Source organism: Gobio gobio (assembly GCF_949357685.1).
Source record: "Gobio gobio genome assembly, chromosome: 20".
Classification (NCBI taxonomy): Eukaryota; Metazoa; Chordata; class Actinopteri; order Cypriniformes; family Gobionidae; genus Gobio; species Gobio gobio.
The window spans coordinates 30783680-30807547 of record NC_137113.1 but is presented as its reverse complement, the minus strand read 5'-3'; the positions used below and the strand labels follow the sequence as shown (position 1 = coordinate 30807547).

Below are 23868 nucleotides of genomic sequence, written 5' to 3'. Positions count from 1 at the left end.
ATATATATATATATATATATATATATATATATATATATATATATATATATATATATATATATATATATTAGGTATTAGGTATTAGGTATTTCCCTTTTGGTTGATTTTAGAGATCTATAATTTGATCATAACCTGTTATGATGAATCATAAATAAGTAAATATTAATACCCATAATTCCCTATTGAGCTCATTTTAAATTAAATGTATTATTATATGTAGCTGAGTCGCTACACCTGACAGAAGTAATATAGTAGTTTACTCACCACTACTCGTGTAATGTTGTCAGGGAGCATGTCAATGGACAGTCCATTGATCAGCTCTTGTCCAGTTCTGTTCTGAGTGTGTCTGCTGGGATCTTGCTGGTCTCTTTTTGTTCTTTGGACATCTGATGGACCTCCATCAGTCTTTTCTGACTGCCCATGAATTATACCTGACATTAAAACAAAAAACAAATTGCATGTTACCTTAGCATAAGCATGAATGTGGTCTTCAAACCGAGTTAAAGTTGGCATGAATTGAAAATGCACCTTAATGCATGTTATTGATCTTATTTTGAACAAGTTCCTTTTCAAGGGAACTCCCGCTGGGTCAAAACGCTGTGAGAATGCCTCCATGTGATTGTGTCGTGAAGCTTGCACTGTGGTGTGGTATATAGGCTTCCAAAGTCACATAAAGATTTTCTTATAGATTTTGCAGATTTCTTGGGGGGCATTATCCCCAATTTTGATAGATTTTTAATTATAGGGGATTTTAATATTCATATATGTTGTCCTAAAAATTCACTGGCTAAAGATTTTATTACCTTTACGAAATTCACTGTAAAAAAGGCAATTAATACTCAAATATCATTTTCATCTTAAGTTAATTTAATTTATGAATTTATGTTAATTTATGAGACGCGTGCAATGCGCGCTAAGGCTATTTTCTGTTATATTGACTTCTTATAAAATAAGAAGCAACTATATTAAAAACATTGATTAAAATTAAGATACAATTTATACCAAACGAAAACAGGCCAAATAAATCTTGTCTAAACAGTCTTGCGTCATGTTGCATCAGGATTTATATTTAAACAGTCTTTTTGCGTTTAATATTCACAGATGCTAACTGAGCCTTTTAAACTTAGCCTACCTTACAATGAGCCCTGAGTCAGCTTTCCATGAGGAGAATTATTCCAGGATTATTACTCAAAGCGATGTATCTGAACCATAGCTTCACTATTTGTGTTTGCATGAGTTGATGGGGGTCGACGCATGGATTGCCTTGTATTTGAATCTGAATGAGCGCGCGGTCGGTGGGCGTGGCCGCATTAGCGGGTAATGAGGCAGTAATGAGTTGACTGATATCTTCCACTTTTCACACAGATTACATAAACACAGAATATTTGTTTTCGTTTTGATTTACATGATTTAAAACCTGACATTTCAACATTTCTTTAGACATATGTCTCATGTTTGTGTGTCAAGTTCTCACTAAGCTAGAGGTCATTTTCTGAAGAGAATCAGATTAGACATCATTGAGAGAGGCTGAAAATCGCAAATCATGTTTGTTTCCCTTATTTTGCAAAAAGCACAACAATTTGTTTTACACTTGCATGAATGATAAAAAACGACAGTTATTTGAGTCTCTTTGGCACTGATAAGAAAAAAAGAGCCGTTAAGCAAGTATCTACTACAGTTACTCACAAATCAGGTAACCATCTGGACCTTATCTACACACACTACTGCTCCACAGACAACACTTAAGTTACTCCATTGCACACTTCAGACCACTTTCTCATCACTCTTAACCTCATACTGACTCCTGATACAACTCGCACTCCTCTGCAGATCACCTTACGGTTGTAATCTACACTTGCTCTCTCCCTCTCGCCTATCCACTATGGTTTCATCCTCACTCCCTCCACCTGCTCAGTTCTCAACACTAGACACTAAAAGTGCTACTGACAGTCTTTGCTTCACTCTAACATCTTGCTTAAACAACTTCTGTCCCGTTTCATCCAGGCCAGCCCGCACCACCCCCTCTGCCCCCTGGCTGTCTGATGTTCTCCGCGAACATCGCTCTGGACTCCGGGCGGCAGAGAGGAAGTGGTGCAAAACTAAAAACACTACTGACCTTACCCTTTATCAGTCTCTTCTCGCTTCTTTCTCTGCAAATGTCTCCACTGCTAAGACTACATAATATCACAACAAAATCAACAATTCCTCGTGCACTTTTCAAAACATTCTCTTTGCTCCTTTGTCCTCCTCCTCCTCCTTCATCAGCTCTTACAGCTGACGACTTTGCATCATTCTTCACAAACAAAACCTCCTACATCAGCAGCCAATTCTCCACACCACAAACTGACACACACATCTCAACAGCCATCACACACATGCTACCCTCTTTCTCTTTGCTCTCTGAAGCTGAAGTCTCCAAACTCATCCTTTCCAATCACCCCACTACCTGTCTTCTTGATCCTATCCCCACTCACCTCATCCAGGCCATTTATTCTTCAGTTACTCCTGCACTCACTCACATTGTCAAAACCTCTCTTCACACCGGGACCTTCCCACAGCATTTAAGCAGGCTCAGGTAACGCCACTACCTAAGAAACCCTCTCTGAACCCAACACTTTTAGAAAACTACCGACTGGTATCCCTTCCGCCTTTTATTGCAAAGACACTTGAGCGAGTTGTGTTCAACCAGCTCTCTATGTTTCTTGAAAAGAACAACCTCCTGGACAACAACCAACAACCACTCAAGTGACACTGCCTGGCTCTCGGTTTCGGAGACACTGAGACAGGCAAGAGTAGCTTCCAAATCCACAGTACTTATCTTACTGGATTTGTCTGCTGCTTTTGACACCGTTAACCACCAGGTCCTCCTGTCAACTCTCATGAAGATGGGCATCTCAGGAACTGCTCTCCAGTGGTTCAAGTCTTATCTCTCAGGTAGGTCCTTCAGGGTGTCATGGAGAGGTGAAGTGTCTAAGTCACATCATCTAGCTACTGGAGTTCCCCATGGCTCAGTGCTTGGACCACTTCTCTTCTCCATCTACATGTCAACACTAGGATCTGTCATTCAAAAACATGGCTTTTCCTATCACTGCTATGCTGACGACACTCAACTCTACTTTTTAAACCAGATGATCCTACGGTTGGTGTTCGTATCGCTGCCTGCCTAACAGACATTTCTGCCTGGATGAAGGAATATCACCTGCAACTCAGCCTTGCAAAGACAGAACTGCTTGTGTTCTCAGCCAACCCAGCACTTCACCACAATCTCTCCATTCAGCTAGCTTCATCAACCATAACTCCGTCCAGGACAGCTAGGAACCTTGAAATTGTGATTGATGATCACCTAAAATTCACTGACCACATTACTGCAACAACCCGGTCCTGCAGATTTGTGTTATACAACATTAGGAAGATTAGACCCTTCCTCTCAGAGCAGGCCACACAACTCCTGGTCCAAGCTCTTGTTCTCTCCAGACTGGACTACTGTAATGCTTTTCTAGCGGGCCTTCCGGCATGCACTATCAAAACCTTGCAACTGATCCAGAATGCTGCGGCGAGGGTGGTCTTTAATGAGCCGAAGAGAGCGCACATCACACCTCTCTTCATCAGTCTGCACTGGCTGCCAATAGCCGCTTGCATCAAATTCAAGGCACTGGTGCTCACCTACAATGCAACCACTGGCTCTGCACCAATATATCTAAACTCAGACTTACACACCCTCCAGGAGCTTATGTTCTGTAAATGAACAACGCCTTGTGGTGCCATCCCAAAGAGGCATGAAATCACTCTCACGGACCTTTTCCTGGACCGTTCCCACCTGGTGGAATGACCTGCCTATCTCAATTCGAGCAGCCGAGTCTGCAGCCATTTTCAAGAAACATCTAAAGACATCTTTTCCAGCAGCACCTGACCAATCAAGAATAACACTCTATTCGTTTTCTGTTTGTCTATTTAATAATATAAAAAAAGTCCAATGTGTTCTGTTCTAGATTAACTGAGACTTGTTACAGCACTTGCATATTGTTGCCCTTGACTGTCCTATTTGCTTCTATTGCACTCGTTTGTAAGTCGCTTTGGATAAAAGCGTCTGCTAAATGACTAAATGTAAATGTAAAACTTAGTACATTCAGTCCTGCATTACTAATTTGGTTTGTTGGCGCCTCCGCGAAAAATGTTAACACCAGCCGCCACTGTTTATACTGCAAGTATACTTGTAAGGTTTTTTTAAAGGAACACTCCACCGTTTTTAGAAATAGGGCTTATTTAACTTCTTTCCTACATTTAAATATGTGGGCAAATGCATTTTTGTCTCAGTGCATGCATTGTTTTAGTTTGGCAGGGTTGCAGCTAGCTTAGCTTAGCATAATGAATGGAAACCTATGTTGCCAGCTAGCATGTCACGAGTAAAAGTGATCCAAAAAAAAACAACTCCTAATTATTTGTTGTGGCCTGCTTATTCACAACGAGTACAAATAGCAATGCAGATTAAGACTAGTCAATTTCCTAGGCAGATATTGACTTGGGACTATATTATGGGGAAGCACAGGCAAAGCACTGCTACTTGGGCGCAGAGATATCACGCAACACATAAAATCCCACAACTTCCGTCAACATACCGGCGTGAATAGTAGCTGCCTATTTTTCATCCTGTACATGAATGGCGATGAACATGGCTGATTTTGTGAGAGACAAAGAGGGTTACTTCTTAGACAGTCAAGATCCAGAACCATACCTCAATGAACCAGAGTTTTCAGAAGAGGAGCTACGCCTGCGTGCTTTGGAAATAGAACGACAGGAGGAGGAGGTTGCGATCGCTCACATGAATGCAATGTCATATATGTCAACATATAAAATGTACATAAACATTGAAGACTGTTCTGCTACTTCCTTTGGTCAAACTGCTTGTAGCCTTCTCTCTAGTAGTTATATTAAAACTCCTGAGTCAAAAGAACCAGGCTAACTCGTGAGAGAAATATAGCTAACTTAGCCATCATTCATTTCATTTCACAGGTAACAATAACATCTTTTTTTATTTTAGTTTCGGTTGTTCACGCTAAACAGGTTGAATTCAACATGAGGTTATACTAGAGGAGGCTAACTTTATTTGAACCGTAGTCTATATACAGCTTCTCAGCATCTATCTTACAACCGAATAAAGACAAACAAATAAAGACAAACAATAACATAAGGAAGAGTAATAAAAGACAACTTACATGTGCACTTTGTTCTGCCTGTGCTTTGAAAATGGATGGGACGGCCGTATCTTTCAGACGTAGTACCATCTTTCTTGGCCCATATTGCATTTTTTCAAAGTAGTCCTCTGGTGCAAAATGCTCTTCGCAAACACAATACTGTTTAATTCTGTAGAGAGGCGTTGAAGTACAGATATCCAGAGCAGCTAGCCATTTATTTCTCAGTTCCACATTCGATGGTATTCTGTGAAACATTACATTAGTGTATGTCCGTTGCTTGTTCTCACAACCTTTTACTACGCAGGTTGCTGTAACTGTAGCTGTAACTTCACAAAATAAACAATCCAAAAGATAAGACACTCGGTGCAGGTCAAGGCAGTATGTTATACTTTTTTCCCCATTTTTTGTCGCATTGCACGCCGGTATGTTGACGGAAGTTTGGGGATTTCATGTGCTGCGTGATATCTCTGCGCCCAAGTAGCAGTGCTTCGCCTGTGCTTCCCCATAATATACTCCCAAGTCAATATCTGCCAAGGAAATCGCCTAGTCTTAATCTGCATCGCTATTTGAATTCGTTGTGAATACGCAGGCCACAAGAAATAATTAGGTGGGGGTTTTTTTATGGATCACTTTTACTCTGAACATGCTATCTGGCAACATAGGATTCCATTCATTATGACAAGCTAAGCTAGCGGCGACCCTGCCAAACTAAAACAATGCATGCACTGAGACAAAAATGCCCACATTTCTAAATGTAGGAAAGATGTTGAATAAGCCCTATTTCTAAAAACGGTGGAGTGTTCCTTTAAGTGAACATAACATCATACTTGTAGTTTACTGCTAATTTAACTCTTTCAATTTTAAAAACATTTTATTCTAGCTTATGCATCCTTTTTTTATCAACACTTGTGTAAGTGTATTGAGTTGAATACAATCAGAGTAAACTAAGGAATAAGCACTGTTTGTCACTCTGGATTATATTTTGGTTGGCCAGTGAATTGACCAAAGAGGCTCCAGGGGCCTCATTTATAAAAATTTCCGTAGATTTCATCCTAAAAGTGTACATACACACAAAAGCTAGATTTTGCGTATGCACAAAAAAATCAGATATAAATCAGATTTATAAAACCATGTGTACGCCAGAACCTGCCTAAAGCCCTTTATAAATCACAGCCAGCAGAAGATTGTGCGTACGTGCATCTCCTCCCCGTCTCCTCCAGAAATCCCCATATATGGCGCTTACAACGCCTAGTTTTACTATGCATAACCTCATCTGCATATCATTTGCATGCATATTCCCATCCACGTGACACCATGTTTAACACTTTCAAAGGTACAAGACATTGAAAAATATTAGATACGGACTATAAATGCCATATGTGCCTTGCACAGTACATTGCTGACAATCATCCAATATCCTTTTCATGTTATAGAATAAATATATCAAAATATCCATAAAAAACAAAATTGTATAAATTACTTCTCAGATATTTTTTTTAAATAAAGTTTATTCATTCATTTCCACGGGCCAAATGTTATTATTATTATTGTTATTTTTTTATTAGATTTTTCTGCATGGAACATCAAATCAGCAGGTAGTAACAATTTGATTTTATTCAATTATCATTCCACACTTTAATAACACAGTAAGAACCTCCCTATCAACAACTTCCCATAAAGAAAGTAAATAATCAATTAAATTAAATAAAACAGAAGAGAGAACAAAAAAAACAACAAAAAAAGGATGCTCAGCTTAGTGTCTGGAGAGTTAGCCAGCAAATAATTTAAGAAGAAGCGCCACAGTTTGTCAAAGGTCCTTAAAGAACCAATGAGTGACAGTCTGATTTTTTTCAAATTTAATACACGTGAACACTTCTTTTAGCCATGCATCAAGGGCGTGAGACATGTTTCCACTTCAAAAGGATGAGACGTCTTGCTAGTAAAGTAGTGAAAGCTAGAGCCTTTTGAATGGTAACTGAAAGGTTAACATCAACTGCCATCCCAAAAATGGCCAGAAGTGGATTTGCATCAAGATCTATGGCAAAGGCACACCCTACAGTTTCAAATATTCTAGTCAAAAAATAAAATAACTTAGGATATTCCCACAACATATGAATGAGATCTGCTGGTGATTGCTTGCACCTATTGCATTCATCACTGACAGAGGGGTATATTTTAGCAAGTTATAGTAAACCCTATGTCGAATCTTGCACTGTGTCAGGCCAGGCACATATGGATGATGTGTGAGTGAGATCGAATCCCTCTCCCAAGCATCCCTGGTCTGACTTGGAGAGTTTGGATTAATATTGTGAATCAAATTATAAATTACAGAAATGCAGTGTTTTGAATGTTGTTTAAGAATTAAGAAGTCATCCAATGGGGATTCAGGGGGGCGATTTGGAAAGTGAGGGAATAGTTTCTGCACAAAGTGCCTGACTTGAAAGAAACAAAATAAGTGGGAATTAGGTAGGTCAAATCTCTACCGAAAGGTTGTAAAAGGGTGAGAAAACTCCACTCTCGTAAAGATCATCAATGGTCCTTATGCCTTTATCAAACCATATTTGAAACGCCTCATCCATATTAGATGGAGCAAAACAGTGTTTTTTTTTTTTAAATCGGAGAGAGGGTAGAGGACCTATACAATCCAGTGTGCTTTGAGTCTTAACTGAGTGATATACTACTAAATTTGAACTGACATTGGCAGGTATTGGTAGTTGAGAGCATATGACAGAATGTAGAGAGAGGCGCACTGAGGACTGCTCCAGGTAGGCCCAGCAAGGAAGTTCAGAATGCGGGTTGTTCCTCCAGAATAACTTTTTCTGGATGTTGCAAGCCCAATAATAGTGCAAAAAATTGGGGTGTGCAAATCCTCCCTTGTTTTTAGGGAGCTGTAAAATTGTTTTCCTAATTCGACCTCATGTCCAAGTCCATAAAAAACTTTTTCTTAAGGTAAATTGGAATATGTTGAAATTAGTACAAAAACTTGGGAAGAACAGTCATCTTGATCAGGTTTATGCGCCCAGCAAGAGAAAGAGGGAGGTTAGCCCAGCGTTCCATGTCAGATTCACAGTTAAGTAAGGGGACAAAATTAGAAATGTACATTCTAGCTAAAGATTTGGTCACAAAAATACCCAAATATTTAATTCCATCAGTCACCCATCTAAAGGATAACAGTGAGTGCGCAAGGTTATTTGCCAAAGAATTTGCAGGGAACAACTCACTTTTATGAAAGTTAATCTTGTACCCTGAAATATTCAAAATAATAGGAACCGAAGTCTCTGGAACAGAAATAAAAATCAGAAGATCGTCTGCATATAGGGATAATTTATACTTTCTACCTCGCCGATTGATACCTTTAAAATGTACATCCTCAATAAGCCAGATAGCTAAGGGCTCAATGGCAATGGCAAAAAGCAAAGGTGACAGAGGGTAGCCTTGCCTAGTGCCCATTTGAAGCAAAAATGAGGCCACACCATTAGTGTTACGGTTTAGCTCAGGCAGGAAAACAAGGAGACGCAGAGGAGTATCTCAAACGTAGTTTACTAAGGGGAGGCTCAAAAACACATACAGGTATTGCATAGCGGGATTGCACAGCAGTATCACATAACGGGTATAACAGTGATAACGGTGACTGGACAAAGACAAAGTGAACAAGAGGAACTTATATACAAACACAGATGACTGAAATAACGAGGGCCACATGTGACAGAGATGATAATAACTACACACAGCTGAACAGAACTAGACTAACGAGGGTAACAGAGTAAGTGGCGGGAAAGAGAACAAAGGAACATGACAACGCCAGAAAACACAACCAAAACAGACTGAACATGTGATATAACTCCCCCCTCCCGGTAGGCGCGTCCTCGCGCCGTGAAAAGTCCATCTGTGGAGGGGGGGTGGGCACCCTGAAGTCCTCAGGGCACCGGGACCTGACTGGGGGGCCTCCAGGGTGGAGCCATGGGCGGCCGTGGCGGGTCGGGAGCCGTGGGCGGCCATGGCGGAACAGAAGTCTTTGGGCGCCTTGGCGAAACCAGAGCCCCACCCACATGTGTGCCACCCACATGTTTCCCACCCACAGGTACATAGCCCCCTCCAAATTTTCTTTGAGAAATTCCGGGGTGGTATGGAGGGCTTGTGGAATGGGACTGGCTTGTGGGCTGGAGCCGCCCTGGGAGGTGGAGTGGGCTCTTGGGGCAGCCTGGAGCGGGCTCGTGGAAGGCTGGAGTGGCCTCATGGAAGTCCGGAGCGGCCTCGTGGAAGCCTGGAGCTGCCGCGTTGAAGCCTGGAGCGTCCTCGTGGGAGCCTGGAGCTGCAGCGTTGAAGCCTGGAGCGGCCTCGTGGGAGCCTGGAGCGGCCTCGTGGAAGCCTGGAGCAGCCTCGCGGGAGCGGCCTCGCGGGAGCGGCCTCGTGGGCGGCGGGAACAGGAAAGTCTGGAGCGGAATCCAATAGACACGGAGCGGGCACAGGAGAGTCTGGAACGTTATCCAGGAGACACGGAGCGGGCACAGGAGAGTCTGGAGCAGAATCCAGGAGACACGAAGCGGGCACAGGAGAGTCTGGAGCGGAATCCAGGAGACACGGAGCGAGCCAGAAATCGATGAGCCAGCCGTCCTTGGCAGGCTCTTCCGTGGGAGAGACCCTCTTGGCCAGGGTGGTTGCGGTGGAAGGGCATGTGGAGGGTTCTGTACTCGGGTGAGCTGGAAAGTCCTCTGGTTTGCGGGGATGGACTGAATGATTCAGACTTGAGCTGTCTTCATTGACAGCATCAACACAGAAATCTGAACCATTTAGAAGGAGAACATAATTAAATGTAGTCTGCTACAGACTTATCGCAGAGCTCAGGAGACAACCATTGAAAGAACAAGTCATCATCCAGTCCATCCCGAAAACAAGCATTGACCATCGCATCTCTCCATCTCACCAGATCGGAATACTCCAGAAATTCCTCCACATACCACTCCAGCAGACGACCACCCTGCCGGAGGGAGAGAAGGAATCCCTCTGCCATCTTGTTCGGTTTTGGTCCGGTCATCTGTTACGGTTTGGCTCAGGCAGGAAAACAAGGAGAGGCAGAGGAGTTCATCAAAACCAAAGCTGTCCATTACACGAAATAGATATCCCAATTCAACTCTATCAAGCGCCTTCTCCGCATCAAGAGCCAAAACCACCTCTGGAATTCAATATTAAGAATATTGAAAAGTTTCCTTGTATTATAGAAAGAATGTCTTCCAGTCATAAAACCTGTTTGGTCAGCTGAAATTATTTAGGGCAGCACTTGCTGCAAACCTAAGTTTATATAATTGCCGCAGTCTCTCATCAAGAGGGGTCAGCTCCGGTGTCCCCTCTCCCCCACCCGTGGCAGACACACTCTGGCGATGGAGCGCTAGACGCTTTTTTGCCTCGACTTTTATGTCCGACCATTTCTGTTTTTTTTCGGCCATGGTCCGAGGTTGTGAGGCTACAGCATTTACGGCGTCTGCAACCTTTTGCACCTCAAGTGCCTTTTTGGCATTAGTAGCCTAATGCCCACACTGTGCCCCCCAAAAAATATTTTTCTCCTCTTTTCCACCTCGCCAACGATAATTTCTACTTCACATTGAGTGAAGTTAAGTTTTTTTGATTTCCTCTCTGTATTTGCCATGATTTCGCAATCGAGGAATATTAACTTGTGGGCGTTTCACGGACTATTTATGGGCAACTATGGGCGTGACATGAAGCCACAAAAGCTGCGCTACATTTAGAATTTATTGTGATTTATTAAGGGAAAACTGCGTAGGATGTGCGTGCGCACGGTTTTATAAATCTGAATATTTCTGTAGGTACGCACGTCCTATGTTTCATCCGTACGCTACTTCTGACGTAAATCCTACGCAAAGTTTTATAAATGAGGCCCCTGGTGACTTGCCACTCTGTAAAAGTTTGATAGCTTCCACCACCTCAGAAACTGATATTGGATCACCAAGGGTTCTAGCAAAGCACAAACAATTTTAGTAAAAGTGATTTTATACAAGGGCCATTCCTCATAGTCAATGCTTAAAGGAAGCTCATAAGTATAAAGGCCTGAGTAAAACTCTAGGAAAATGCTATTGATTTTATTTGGATCATGAAAGATGTGTCCCTGTGGTGACCTTATTCCAGTAATTAGCCTTGATGCTTCCGATGCTCTAGCCTGATGAGCTAATAGTTTACCTGCCTTTTCACCCAGTTCAAAAAACCGTTGCCTAGATTTAAGTAACTGCGCTTCAGCCTTGTCCGCGGTCAAAAGATCAAATTCCGTTTGCAGTTGAAGACGCTCTTTATACAGTTCTTTATTAGAATCAACAGCATACTGATGATCTAAACTTTGTAGACCCTTCAGAATTTTATCAAATTTATGCGTGCCGGCTTTTTTTGTACCAGAAAAATAAGAAATTATCATACCTCTTAAATATGCCTTAAACGTTTCCCAAAGAGTCCCTCTACTAATACTTGGCATATCATTAATTAAAAAAAATAGGGCTATTTGTTCAGTCAAAAATTGTTTAAAGACATCTCTAGCCAAAAAGAGAGAGGGAAAGCGCCTCTGTTTATGAAAAGGTGTGGATTGGGAAATATTAATGTCAACAGAGGTGGGAGCATGATCTGAAATAACAATGCTGTGATATTCACAGTTCGTTAGGTTTGAAAGTAACCTGTTATCTAATAAGAAAAAATCTATTCGTGAGTATGAGTGATGAACATGGGAGAAAAATTAGTAGAACCTATTTTGGGGAAATTCTGATCTCCAAGGATCAGACAGCCCCAATCGTCCAGCAAAGGTATTTAAAGTTTTTGCTGAGTTAGTAAGTATACAAGGTTTGCTCGAGGATCTATCTAAAACAGTGTCTTGAACTAAGTTAAAGTCCCCCCCTATGATAACATGTCTTCTATCAATATCAGGAATTGATGAAAAGAAATTGGATATAAATTTGTCATCATCCCAGTTAGGGGCATAAATACTTGCCATAACGACAGGCACATCTCTGAGTCTACCAGTAATTATGACATACTGCCAATTATTGTCGGACAAAACATTTGCCATCTCGAAGGGGGTACCTCTGTAAATAAGAATAGCAGCACCTCTTGCTCGTGCATTAAACTTTGAATGGTACAAATGGCTCACCCATGCTCTTTTAAGTGGTTGAATATCACTTGCCTTTAGATGGGTTTCTTGCAGAAAAAAATATCACCCCTAAGATGTTGGAGATGAGACAGAATGTGGCTAATATTAACCTTGTTATTCACCCCTTTAACATTTTATGATATAAAACGAGTACTGGAACTCTCTTTAGTCTTAGCCATTATCCATCTGCCATAAGGCTATTTTATATCTGAGCAAAATGCAAAAGAAAAAAAGAAAACTTAAAGGAAAATAACGTCAACAGAATAGAGCAAGGTAGAAAATCACAACAAACAAAAAATAAAAATTTTACAAAAACCCAATACAAGATCCTTAATCTCAATCCTAACATGTCAACCCAGAACCATGCAGACAACCTGCTATACAGCAACGATTACATTAAAGGACTCCGGCTCCACACACATACAAAAAAATAATAATAATAGTTTAGCCCATGAATGAGAAACAAAAACTGATCAAGTACAAACGATCAGTAATGAAAGCATCGTTATAACAGATAATGGTCCACGTAAAAATGTTCTCCTGGGCAGTAGATGCATGAAATTAGTCTGGTCAGTCTTATGATCATCTAGTAGCAAGATGAGCGAAAGAAATAGACAGCCAAAGCCCAGTACAAATTCAATTCCTGTATTCATATTATTTGTAAAGTAAACCTATTTTGTCTTAGAGGAGTACAGGGGTAATGTTAAACAAATGAAACATCTGAACAGGGAAAAAGACACGGTGCTCTAAAACACTTGTATGAATTGAATAATAGCGATTTATCTCTAATAAATGATACCAGTTCACCAACCTCACATAGCATAATTTGCTATGAATTCAGATGTTCAGGTTACTGAAAGCTATATAATGTAAGTTAACTCCAAAATACAGCATTTGGTTTGTGGAGGAAAAAAAAGACTCCGGTATTGCTCATGTCGTTTCTGTCAGTGGCGGCTGGTGATAATTATTTTTGGTAGGGCGTTTTTTAGGGGGGGGGGGGGATTGAGATGGGGGGGGGGTATATAGTATCAAGATGCATGTTTACTAAATTCAAGCATTAAATTAAATTCACATTTATTTGTATAGCGCTTTTCATATCATTACAAAATTTATGATTTATACATATCATTTCAAAGCAGCTTCACAGAAAATGCATCTACATTACAATTTAAATTGATTTGTACATCAGTGTACTAAACAGTGTCTTCACTTTTTACACGTTCATTTCCCACATATAATTGAATGAGGAAATGAAAAACTAAAGAAAACCGCCACAACAGACTAGCATGTTGACTAGAACATACATTTTGCTCTCCTTTCTTTCTGGCCAGCAAATTTCTCAATGACTCTCTGATTAAAGTCAGTCATCTCAGTAGTGTCATGACGTTTGCATTGTTCAGTCAGATATTTAAGGTCTCTTACCCCCGTTGTTGTCCACAAAACTTCAGTACCAACACTTTGAAATAAAAGACAGGGAAAGCAATAAAGGGCATTGCTAACATCACATCCAGTCAGCCACATAACTTACGTTTCTCATAACAAGCGCATGTGAAGCTCTGAGTGCAGCTGCATCCTGTCACTGGCCTGCTGCTGGATTTGTAAATCGCGTTGGTCCGGTTCGGGATCTTCCAACGAACGCCTTGTGAAAGAATTTGGTTTAACTGCTGCCACCTCTACGAAACTGATCATCCTAATAAGGTTTTCGCGGAGTCGGAGTAACTGTGTCGCCCACACTTTCGCTTTAGTGGCCAAGAACGGAAAGTTGAATGACAGGTGACGATAATATAACACGCATCCAATTCTGATTCGCCAGGGACGCAACGACCTGCGTCCGGAGGAGGATCTTTAAGAACCAATTAGAGACCAGCTTCAGGTCACATGCTGCCCATATATTTTTAGACTCAGATAGACATCCATTTGTCCGGCGTCTCTCACACATGAAACCGCATGAAACATATTGAAGAACATATAAAATAGTTAACCCATCAAAGCCAGTTTTTATTAAATGCTGAGGCTCTTAATAACAGTCAGCACATCGTATGAGTAAAATATTTTATTTTTATTTCACTTTTATATCATTTTTGTATACATGTATATTTCTGGAATTTTGATGGGGGCGGCACCCCAGCGCCCTCTATTGAACAGCCGCCACTGGTTTCTGTCGTCTCACGCTGGTGAGCTCTAAGAAACTCACCGGCCTCATCATCTGAAGACAACCGCTTCTTCTTACCGTCCAATGTTGTAATGAACAGTTTGGATGGGTAGTGAAGAGATGGTCTCAAACCAAGCTGGTACAGCTTCATCACCGCTCGATATTCGGCACACTTTCCAGAACTTCGGGATTATAGTCTTCATTGATGAAAATCGGATTACTCCGATACTGAAGCTTTCCTCTTAGCTTGCGGGCTTCGCGTATCACCAAATCCTTGGTCTGGAACTTATGAAAGCGAATAATCACAGACCTGGGTCTCTCCCCCGGCTTCGGTTTCGCTGTGAGGGCGCGGTGACCACGATCCAACTCGGGAGAGGAGGAAAACATGCTTGCGCCAAAAACTTCCACCAAGTGTCACGGTTCATGAATGCATTGCTTTCTTTTGTGTCTCGTGTCTCTGTTTGTTGTGTTGGTATGTGCTGCGTGGATCCGTGGGCGTGGCCGGAGCAATCATGCTCATTCATCTTTCATCGGCGCCAGCTGCGAGTCATTATCACTTGCATTTATACTCACCGGTTTCTCCTCTCCTTTGTCAGATCGTTTGTCGAGTTTGTATGCTGTCTGGTGTCCTGAGTTGTTCCTGTTCCGTTGGATGATCGTGTGGGGTTTTTGTTCTGGGATTCCTGTTCGTTGTTCCTGTTCATCGTTTCACGCCGGATTTCACCCTCATCATCATCGCTTCACTCTTCACCAGCACAGATACACCTGTTGATCATCGAGGTCCCTGCGTCACCTGCCAGCGGTGTTGTCTGTCCCCGAGTTGTATACTTTCTGACATTAAAACTGAGTTATATTTCACCTGCAATTGTTTCCTCATTCTGTGATCATGACAGAACGATCTGACCCACTGATGGAAGCAGCAGGTGGAGCTCCGATGACTATGGAGTCATTTGTTAACAGCAGCCTTCAACGCATGGACGCACAAGAGGAGGGGCTCAGCAACACTAGCCGTGCGGTTCAGGTTTTGGTGACGCAGGTGTCCGGGCTCACCCAGCAGCTCCTACAACTGCGAGCTCCCACTGCGCCACCCACACCGTTCGTTCCTCCCACACCATCAGATCCACTCTCCCAGTCGGAGCCTCGTCTACCAGTGCCTGAGAGGTATGCCGGAGAGCCCAGTTTCTGTCGGGCGTTTCTGACTGGATGCTCCATGCATTTTGCACTACAACCGAGAACTTTCAACAATGAGCGATCCAAAGTCGCATTTGTTCTTTCGCTACTGACTGGGAGAGCAGCACTCTGGGGAACGGCGGTGTGGGAGAACCAGGACCCATGCTGCCAGTCGTTCCAGGCACTCTCCGCCGTCATGAAGCGGGTGTTTGACCGGGCGGTCTCCGGAAGAGAGGCGGCGAGGGTGCTCGCCGAGCTTCGCCAGGGAGAGAGGTCTGTTTCGGATTACTCGATCGAATTCCGGACTCTCGCGGCGGAGTGCCAATGGAACGACGAGGCGCAGTGGGATATGTTCCTGCATGGGCTGGCTGACCGCATCCAGAAGGAGATCTACACCCTGGACCTGCCTAACACCTTGGATGGACTGATTGACTTAGCACTACGAGTTGATGCTCGACTGTCAAGAGTCGAGCGACGCGTCCTTCCCAATCGGGTTTTTAGAGGAGCAGAGAGTTCGCGGTCCAGCGGTACGGATGTGGTCAGCCCTATCCACGATCACGAGCCCATGCAGGTAGGGCGAGCTCGGCTTTCCCGGGAGGAGAAGGAGAGGCGGAGGTCCCAAGGCCTTTGTCTATACTGCGGCGGAGAGGGACATTTTCTGAACATGTGTCCGGTAAAAGGCCACGCCCGGTAGTAACAGTGAGGCTACTATCGGGTGGGATCTCCGCCGAGAAGACCTCATCGACATCTACCCTCCTCCCGGTAAGACTAAGATGGTCAACACACCAGCACGACTGTCAAGCACTATTGGACTCCGGGGCGGAAGGTAATTTTATGGACCACACTCTCGCACACCACCTTCAGATTCCCCTTCAGTCACTTCCTCAGGACATTTCTGTCCACGCACTCAATGGTCAACAGCTTCCCATGATTTCCCTATCTACTGGACCCGTTACTCTCATTACATCTGGTAACCATTCGGAAACTCTGTCATTTTACATCATGGACTCACCTCTTGCACCCATAGTACTCGGACATCCTTGGTTAACTCAACACAACCCCAAAGTAGACTGGATCCGGAGGTCCATTACGGAGTGGAGCACCAAATGTCATGAGTCCTGTCTTGTGTCTGCCTGTTCGTCTGTTCCTATGTCTGTGTTACAGGAGAAAGCAGTGGATTTGTCTAACGTGCCCGCGGAGTACCAGGACCTGAAGGAAGTGTTCAGTAAGTCTCGAGCTGCTTCTCTGCCTCCGCATCGTCCCTACGACTGTGCCATAGATTTATTGCCAGGTAAATCTCCGCCTAAGGGCAAGCTTTATTCACTTTCGGTTCCAGAAAGGGAGGTCATGGAGAAATACATTTCTGATTCGCTAGCAACTAGGTTCATTCGCCCTTCCTCTTCTCCAGCGGGGGCGGGGTTCTTTTTTGTGGGGAAGAAGGACGGTTCTCTGCGACCTTGTATTGATTACCGGGGGTTGAACAACATCACGATAAAGAATACTTATCCTTTACCGTTGATGTCTTCAGCTTTCGAGAGGTTGCAGGGAGCGTCAATCTTCACGAAATTGGATTTACGTAATGCTTATCATTTGGTCCGCATCAGGAAGGGGGATGAATGGAAGACTGCTTTTAACACCCCTAGGGGGCACTTTGAATATTTGGTCATGCCCTTCGGGCTGTCCAACTCCCCAGCAGTCTTCCAGGCCCTCGTCAATGACGTGCTGCGAGACATGGTCGACCAGTTCATATATGTTTACCTGGATGACATATTGATTTTTTCTTCGTCTCTCCAGGAACATGTGCAGCACGTTCGACGAGTGCTTCAGAGGTTGCTGGCGAATGGGCTTTTTGTCAAGGCGGAGAAATGCGAGTTCCACGCACAGTCGGTTCCATTTCTGGGATACATCATTTCGTCTGAGGGAGTACGTATGGACCCTGAGAAGGTTAAGGCTGTGGTGGAGTGGCCAATCCCAGATTCTCGCAAGGCCCTGCAGAGGTTTCTGGGATTCGCCAATTTCTACCGACGTTTTATTCGTAACTACAGCCAACTAGCCGCACCTCTGACTGCCTTGACCTCCCCCAGAACGACGTTCAGGTGGACTGACGCGGCTGAGGCCGCGTTTACCAAACTAAAAGACCGCTTTGTTTCGGCCCCCATTTTGATAGCCCCTGATTCCTCACGTCAGTTCATGGTGGAGGTCGACGCGTCAGAGGTGGGGGTAGGTGCAGTGTTGTCCCAACGTTCTTCCACAGACGAGAAGATGCATCCTTGCGCGTTTTTATCCCATCGCTTGTCACCTGCCGAACGGAACTATGACATTGGTAACAGAGAGTTGTTGGCAGTCAAGTTAGCGTTGGAGGAATGGCGTCACTGGTTAGAAGGGTCGGGGGTACCTTTTATCGTCTGGACCGATCATAAGAATTTGGAATACATTAGGACGGCTAAAAGATTGAACTCCAGGCAGGCTCGGTGGGCACTTTTTTTTCGGTCGTTTTGACTTTACTCTTTCGTACCACCCGGGTTCCAAAAACATCAAACCCGATTCTTTGTCGCGTATTTTTGATCGCTCCGAACGCCTGGTTACTCCCGAGTGCATTTTACCTGAGACCCTATTTGTCTCCACACTCACATGGGAGGTCGAATCGAAGGTCAAGAAGGCCTTAGAAGGGGTAACGCCCCCGGTCGGTTGCCCACCGAATCGATTATTTGTGCCGGAGGGATTACGGTCAGACGTTATTCAGTGGGGGCATTGTTCCAACGTAGCCTGTCATCCAGGAGTGACTCGTACGAAGTTTCTGGTTAAACAACGATTCTGGTGGCCACTTATGGCCCGGGACATTCACAGTTTTGTTTTGGCTTGCTCGGTTTGTGCCATTGGTAAGTCTTCCAATCGACCCCCAGATGGGCTACTCCAACCGCTGCCTGTCCCTTCGAGACCCTGGTCCCATATCGCACTAGATTTTGTTACCGCCCTCCCGCCCTCCCAGGGCAACACGGTAGTTTTAACCGTGGTGGACCGGTTCTCGAAGGCGACTCATTTTATTCCCTTGCCCAAATTACCCTCAGCCAAGGAGACAGCGGTGGCCGTCGTGGATCACGTCTTTCGGTTACATGGCCTCCCGATGGACGTGGTTTCCGACAGAGGACCCCAATTTGTGTCCAAATTTTGGCAAGAATTTTGTAGATTGCTAGGGGCGACGGTTAGTCTTTCCTCAGGGTTTCATCCCCAGAGCAATGGTCAGACCGAGAGAGCCAACCAGGATCTGGAAAGAATGTTGCGGTGTTTGGTTTCCAAGAATCCTTCGTCTTGGAGTCAGCAACTGTCTATGGTGGAGTACGCCCACAATACGTTACCAGTGTCATCTACGGGCCTGTCTCCGTTTGAGTGTAGTGTAGGTTACCAGCCACCTATCTTTCCCAGTCTGGATTCCGAAGTCGCGGTCCCCTCCGCCCACGCCTTCATCCAGAGGTGTCACAACACCTGGACTAGAGCCCGAGAGACTCTACTCCGGGTGGGGTTGCGCACCAAGGCTAAGGCCGATCGCCACCGGTCAAAGCCTCCCGTATACGTCGTTGGTCAAAAAGTGTGGCTTTCTACTAAGAATATTCCTCTCCGTTCCGTCTCTAATAAGCTCGCACCCAAATTCATTGGCCCGTTCGCTGTCACCAAGATCATTAGTCCGGTGACAGTCCGCCTCAACCTTCCTCCAGTGTACAGGAGAATTCACCCCGTGTTTCATGTATCTAAGATTAAGCCTGTGTTTCGATCAGCAATTAACCCGCCGGTTCCGGTTCCTCCCCCGCCGCGTCTCGTAGATGGGGAACCTACGTTTTCGGTAAATCGTATTCTGGACTCTAGGCGGAGGGGACGCGGAGTTCAGTACTTGGTGGACTGGGAAGGTTACGGTCCGGAGGAGAGAAGTTGGGTTCCTACGAGAGACATTCTGGATCACTCCCTTATCGATGATTACAATCGACAGGTAAGGGAAGCTGGGAACACCAGGAGGCGTTCCTAGGAGAGAGGGTACTGTCACGGTTCATGAATGCATTGCTTTCTTTTGTGTCTCGTGTCTCTGTTTGTTGTGTTGGTATGTGCTGCGTGGATCCGTGGGCGTGGCCGGAGCAATCATGCTCATTCATCTTTCATCGGCGCCAGCTGCGAGTCATTATCACTTGCATTTATACTCACCGGTTTCTCCTCTCCTTTGTCAGATCGTTTGTCGAGTTTGTATGCTGTCTGGTGTCCTGAGTTGTTCCTGTTCCGTTGGATGATCGTGTGGGGTTTTTGTTCTGGGATTCCTGTTCGTTGTTCCTGTTCATCGTTTCACGCCGGATTTCACCCTCATCATCATCGCTTCACTCTTCACCAGCACAGATACACCTGTTGATCATCGAGGTCCCTGCGTCACCTGCCAGCGGTGTTGTCTGTCCCCGAGTTGTATACTTTCTGACATTAAAACTGAGTTATATTTCACCTGCAATTGTTTCCTCATTCTGTGATCATGACACCAAGAGCTCTGAAAAGAGAGTTGACGGATGAGGGCCTTCAATCGTCTCAGGTAAGCCGAAAATTCATATGTTATTTCTGCGGCTTCTCCCTTCTAAATCCGTAACCTTGGCTTTAAGTTTAGCGTGTTCGTCAGCCAAAGTTGCGAGCTTCAACTCGAGGGTTCCGACACTCAGGCTGCTAGCGTCCGCGTTTGCCTCAAGCAAGAGAATTCTCTGTTCGGGGTTTTTTCACCGTTGTAAGTAAAGTGTTAAGCCTCTCCTCCAAGGTAGAAAAAGCAGATTTAAATTCCGAAGATAATGCCGCTCTGTGTTCTTCCAGCAGCGTCGCCAGAGTGGCAATATCTGTTGAGCTCCCGCTAGCTTGTGATTTGTCTTTGTCATGGTTCATGAATTCACTGACTCGTCTTGTGCTGTGCTGTGTTGTGCGTGGATGTAGGTGTCTGTGTGGAGGTGGGTGTGGCCGCTGATTACCACTCAGCTGATTACCAGCTCCAGCTGCCACTTGTTTTTTGGGTCTACTTGTACCCATTGTGGTGCGTCTTGTGTTGGTCAGATCGTTGGTTTTGTTTGGTGTATTTGTGTGTTCAGTACAAGTCCTGAGGTTGTGTCTGCCAGTCCATGGATATATGCCAGTTCGTGCTGCCTGACCTCTGTTCTGCAGTGGATTCTAGTCTGCCGGTCTGCTGGAGGATCGCTCTGCTTTGTTCACAGAGGATCTTCACACTCACGGGTTACGGCATTTCACCAGTGGTCAGACACTCACAGCGGTTCACAGTCATGGAGATTCGGGTTGTCCATTGGGTCCCTGCGCTGCCTACGTCATCGGCTGTTCTCCATTATCATCTGCTGACTTTTACTAACTACTCTCTGGTTTCAATAAAGTTTATTGTTACACTTGCTATTGAATCCTCTGCCTTTCATTCCTTCACAGAACGATCTAAACCAAACATGGATTCAGCGAGTGCACCAGAGTTATCTGACTTCCTGTCCCGGTGTGTCTCCCGTATGGATCAACAGGAAGAGCAGATGGCCGTTACCGGCCGAGCGGTTCAAGCCTTGCTATCGCAGGTGTCCGGGCTCACTCAACAGCTCCAACTACCTCATGTGGCCACTGCGCCACCCACACTGTCTGTTCCTGTGAGCCATGGCTACCGACTCCAGAGTCCTATTCTGGTGAGCCAAATTTTCGTCGACCATTTCTGATCAAGTGTTCGCTGTTCTTCTCACTTTAGACTATTACCTTCGTGGCTGAAGCCTCTAAGGTGGCATTCGTATTGACCCTGTTGACTGGACGAGTGGCTCAGTGGGGGACGGCAGTGTGGGAAAACCACTTACCATGCTGTTCCTCGTTCCAGACCCTGTTGGAGGAGATGCGGCGGGTGTTTGACCGGGCGGCAACCGGATGGGAGGCCGTCCGAGTGCTGGCAGATCTGCGCCAAGGAGGCAGATCAGTGTCAGACTATTCCATCTACTCCCATCATGAACCCATGCAGGTGGGTGGGGCCCGGCTTTCCCGGGAGGAGAGACAACGGCGGAGATTCAGGAGACTTTGCATGTACTGTGGTGGCTCAGGTCACTTTCTCAATGAGTGCCCGGTAAAAGATTGAGCCCGGTAGTAAGTATTAGGCTACTATCGGGCGGGATCTCCATGAAGAAGTCCTCATCCTCGACTCTCCTTCCGGTAAGACTCCAATGGGCAACCCAATCTCACACCTGTCAGGCACTTCTGGACTCCGGGGCTGAGGGGAATTTCATGGACTCCAAGCTCGCTGCCCACTGAGTACCTCGACCTGAACGAAGTTTTCAGTAAGTCCCGTGCTGCTTCTCTGCCTCCGCCCGGTGGTCCACCGAGTCGATTGTTTGTGCCGGAGGGATTACGGTCCGACGTTATCCGATGGGGTCATTGTTCTAACGTGGCATGTCATCCAGGAGTTAACTGTACTGGTTTTTTGGTCAAGTAACGATTCTGGTGGTCAGCTATGGCTCGTGACATCCGAAGTTTTGTTTTGGCTTGCTCAATCTGTGCCACTGGTAAGACCTCCAATCATCCTCCAGATGGGTTACTCCAACCGCTGTCAGTTCCTTCGAGACCCTGGTCCCACATAGCGCTAGATTTTGTTACCACCCTCCTGCCCTCCCAGGGCAAGACGGTCGTTGTGGACCGATTCTCGAAGGCCACTCACTTTATTCTCTTGCCCAAATTACCTTCTGCCAAGGAGACAGCGGTGGCTGGTTTCGCTTACATGGCCTCCCGATGGACGTGGTCTCCGACAGGGGGCCCCAATTTGTGTCTAAACTCTGGCGAGAATTTTGTAGATTGCTGGGGGTGACTGTCAGTCTTTCTTCAGGTTTCCATCCCCAGAGAAATGGGCAGACGGAGCGAGCCAACCAAGATCTTGAGAGAGTGTTGCGATGTTTGGTTGCTAAGAATCCTTCCTCCTGGAGCCAACAACTCTCAATGGTGGAGTACGCACACAATTCGTTACCAGTGTCATCCACGGGCCTCACTCCGTTTGAATGTAGTGTAGGGTACCAGCCACCTATTTTTCCTAGTCTGGAATCCGAAGTCACGGTCCCCTCTGCTCACGCCTTCGTCCAGAGGTGCCGTCGCACATGGAGCAGAGCCCATGAGACTCTCCTCCGCAACTCGTAGATGGGGAACCTACTTATTCGGTAAATCTTATTCTGGACTCGAGACGGAGGGGACGCGGATTTCAGTACTTGGTGGACTGCGAAGGTTACGGTCCGGAGGAGAGAAGTTGGGTTCCTGCTAGGGACATTCTGGATCACTCCCTCATTGATGATTTCAATCAACGGGTAAGCTCTTCAGGAAGCGCAAGGGGGCGCTCCTAGGGGAGGGGGTACTGTCACGGTTCATGAATTCACTGACTCGTCTTGTGATGTGCTGTGTGGTGGTGGGTGTGGCCGCTGATTACCACTCAGCTGATTTCCAGCTCCAGCTCCAGCTGCCAATTGTTTCTTGGATCTACTTATACCCATTGTGGTGTGTCTTGTGTTGGTCAGATCATTGGTTTTGTTCGGTGTGTTTGTGTGTTCAGTGTTCAGCAGGTCGCATCCAGCATCGCTCTGCCTTGTTCACAGAGGAATATGCCAGCTTGTGCTGCCTGACCTTCTCTGTTCTGCTGTGGATTCTTGTCTGCTGGAGGATAGCTCTGCTTTGTTCACGGAGGATCATCACACTCACACTTCAGTGGTCAGACACTCACAGCGGTTCATAGTCACAGAGATTCGGGTTGTCCATTGGGTCCCTGCGCTGCCTACGTCATCGCCTGTTCCCCATCATCATCTGCTGACTTTTACTAACTACTCTCTGGTTTCAATAAAGTTTATTGTTACACTTGCTATTGAATCCTCTGCCTTTCATTCCGTCACAGTATTTCTTAACTTCGTCTTTCTTGTGTTTAGATTTCAAAGCCATTTTCACCCAGAACGTTACAATGTAAGTAAGCTGACCGATAAACTGTGTTAACAAATCGTTGATGGGCCAAAAAAAAAACTTTTAAATTAAAACTGTGGGAGCGCGGGCGAACTGCAGCTACTCCCCACACATGCCAACTGGAAGTCCCCAAATGTTATTTTAATTCAAAATATTTTGTTAATTTAAAACCCTTCAATTCATGCAGTTTTGCTGGTAATGTGAACAAATCAAATTACACTTTTTGTTACGAGAAAACATGT

At 45.0% G+C, this 23868-nt stretch overlaps 1 protein-coding gene across 4 annotated transcripts in view; it reads right to left on the bottom strand.

Annotated features, from left to right (window-relative positions):
- Nucleotides 1-23868, bottom strand: part of plxdc1 (plexin domain containing 1) — a 582117-nt gene that overhangs the window by 541784 nt on the left and 16465 nt on the right. For all 4 annotated transcript variants that reach the window (XM_079846240.1, XM_079846241.1, XM_079846242.1 and 1 more), the window contains exon 2: nucleotides 265-431. In XM_079846240.1, coding sequence (XP_079702366.1) covers nucleotides 265-431 — 167 coding nt within the window. The remainder of the gene's footprint in view (nucleotides 1-264; nucleotides 432-23868) is intronic.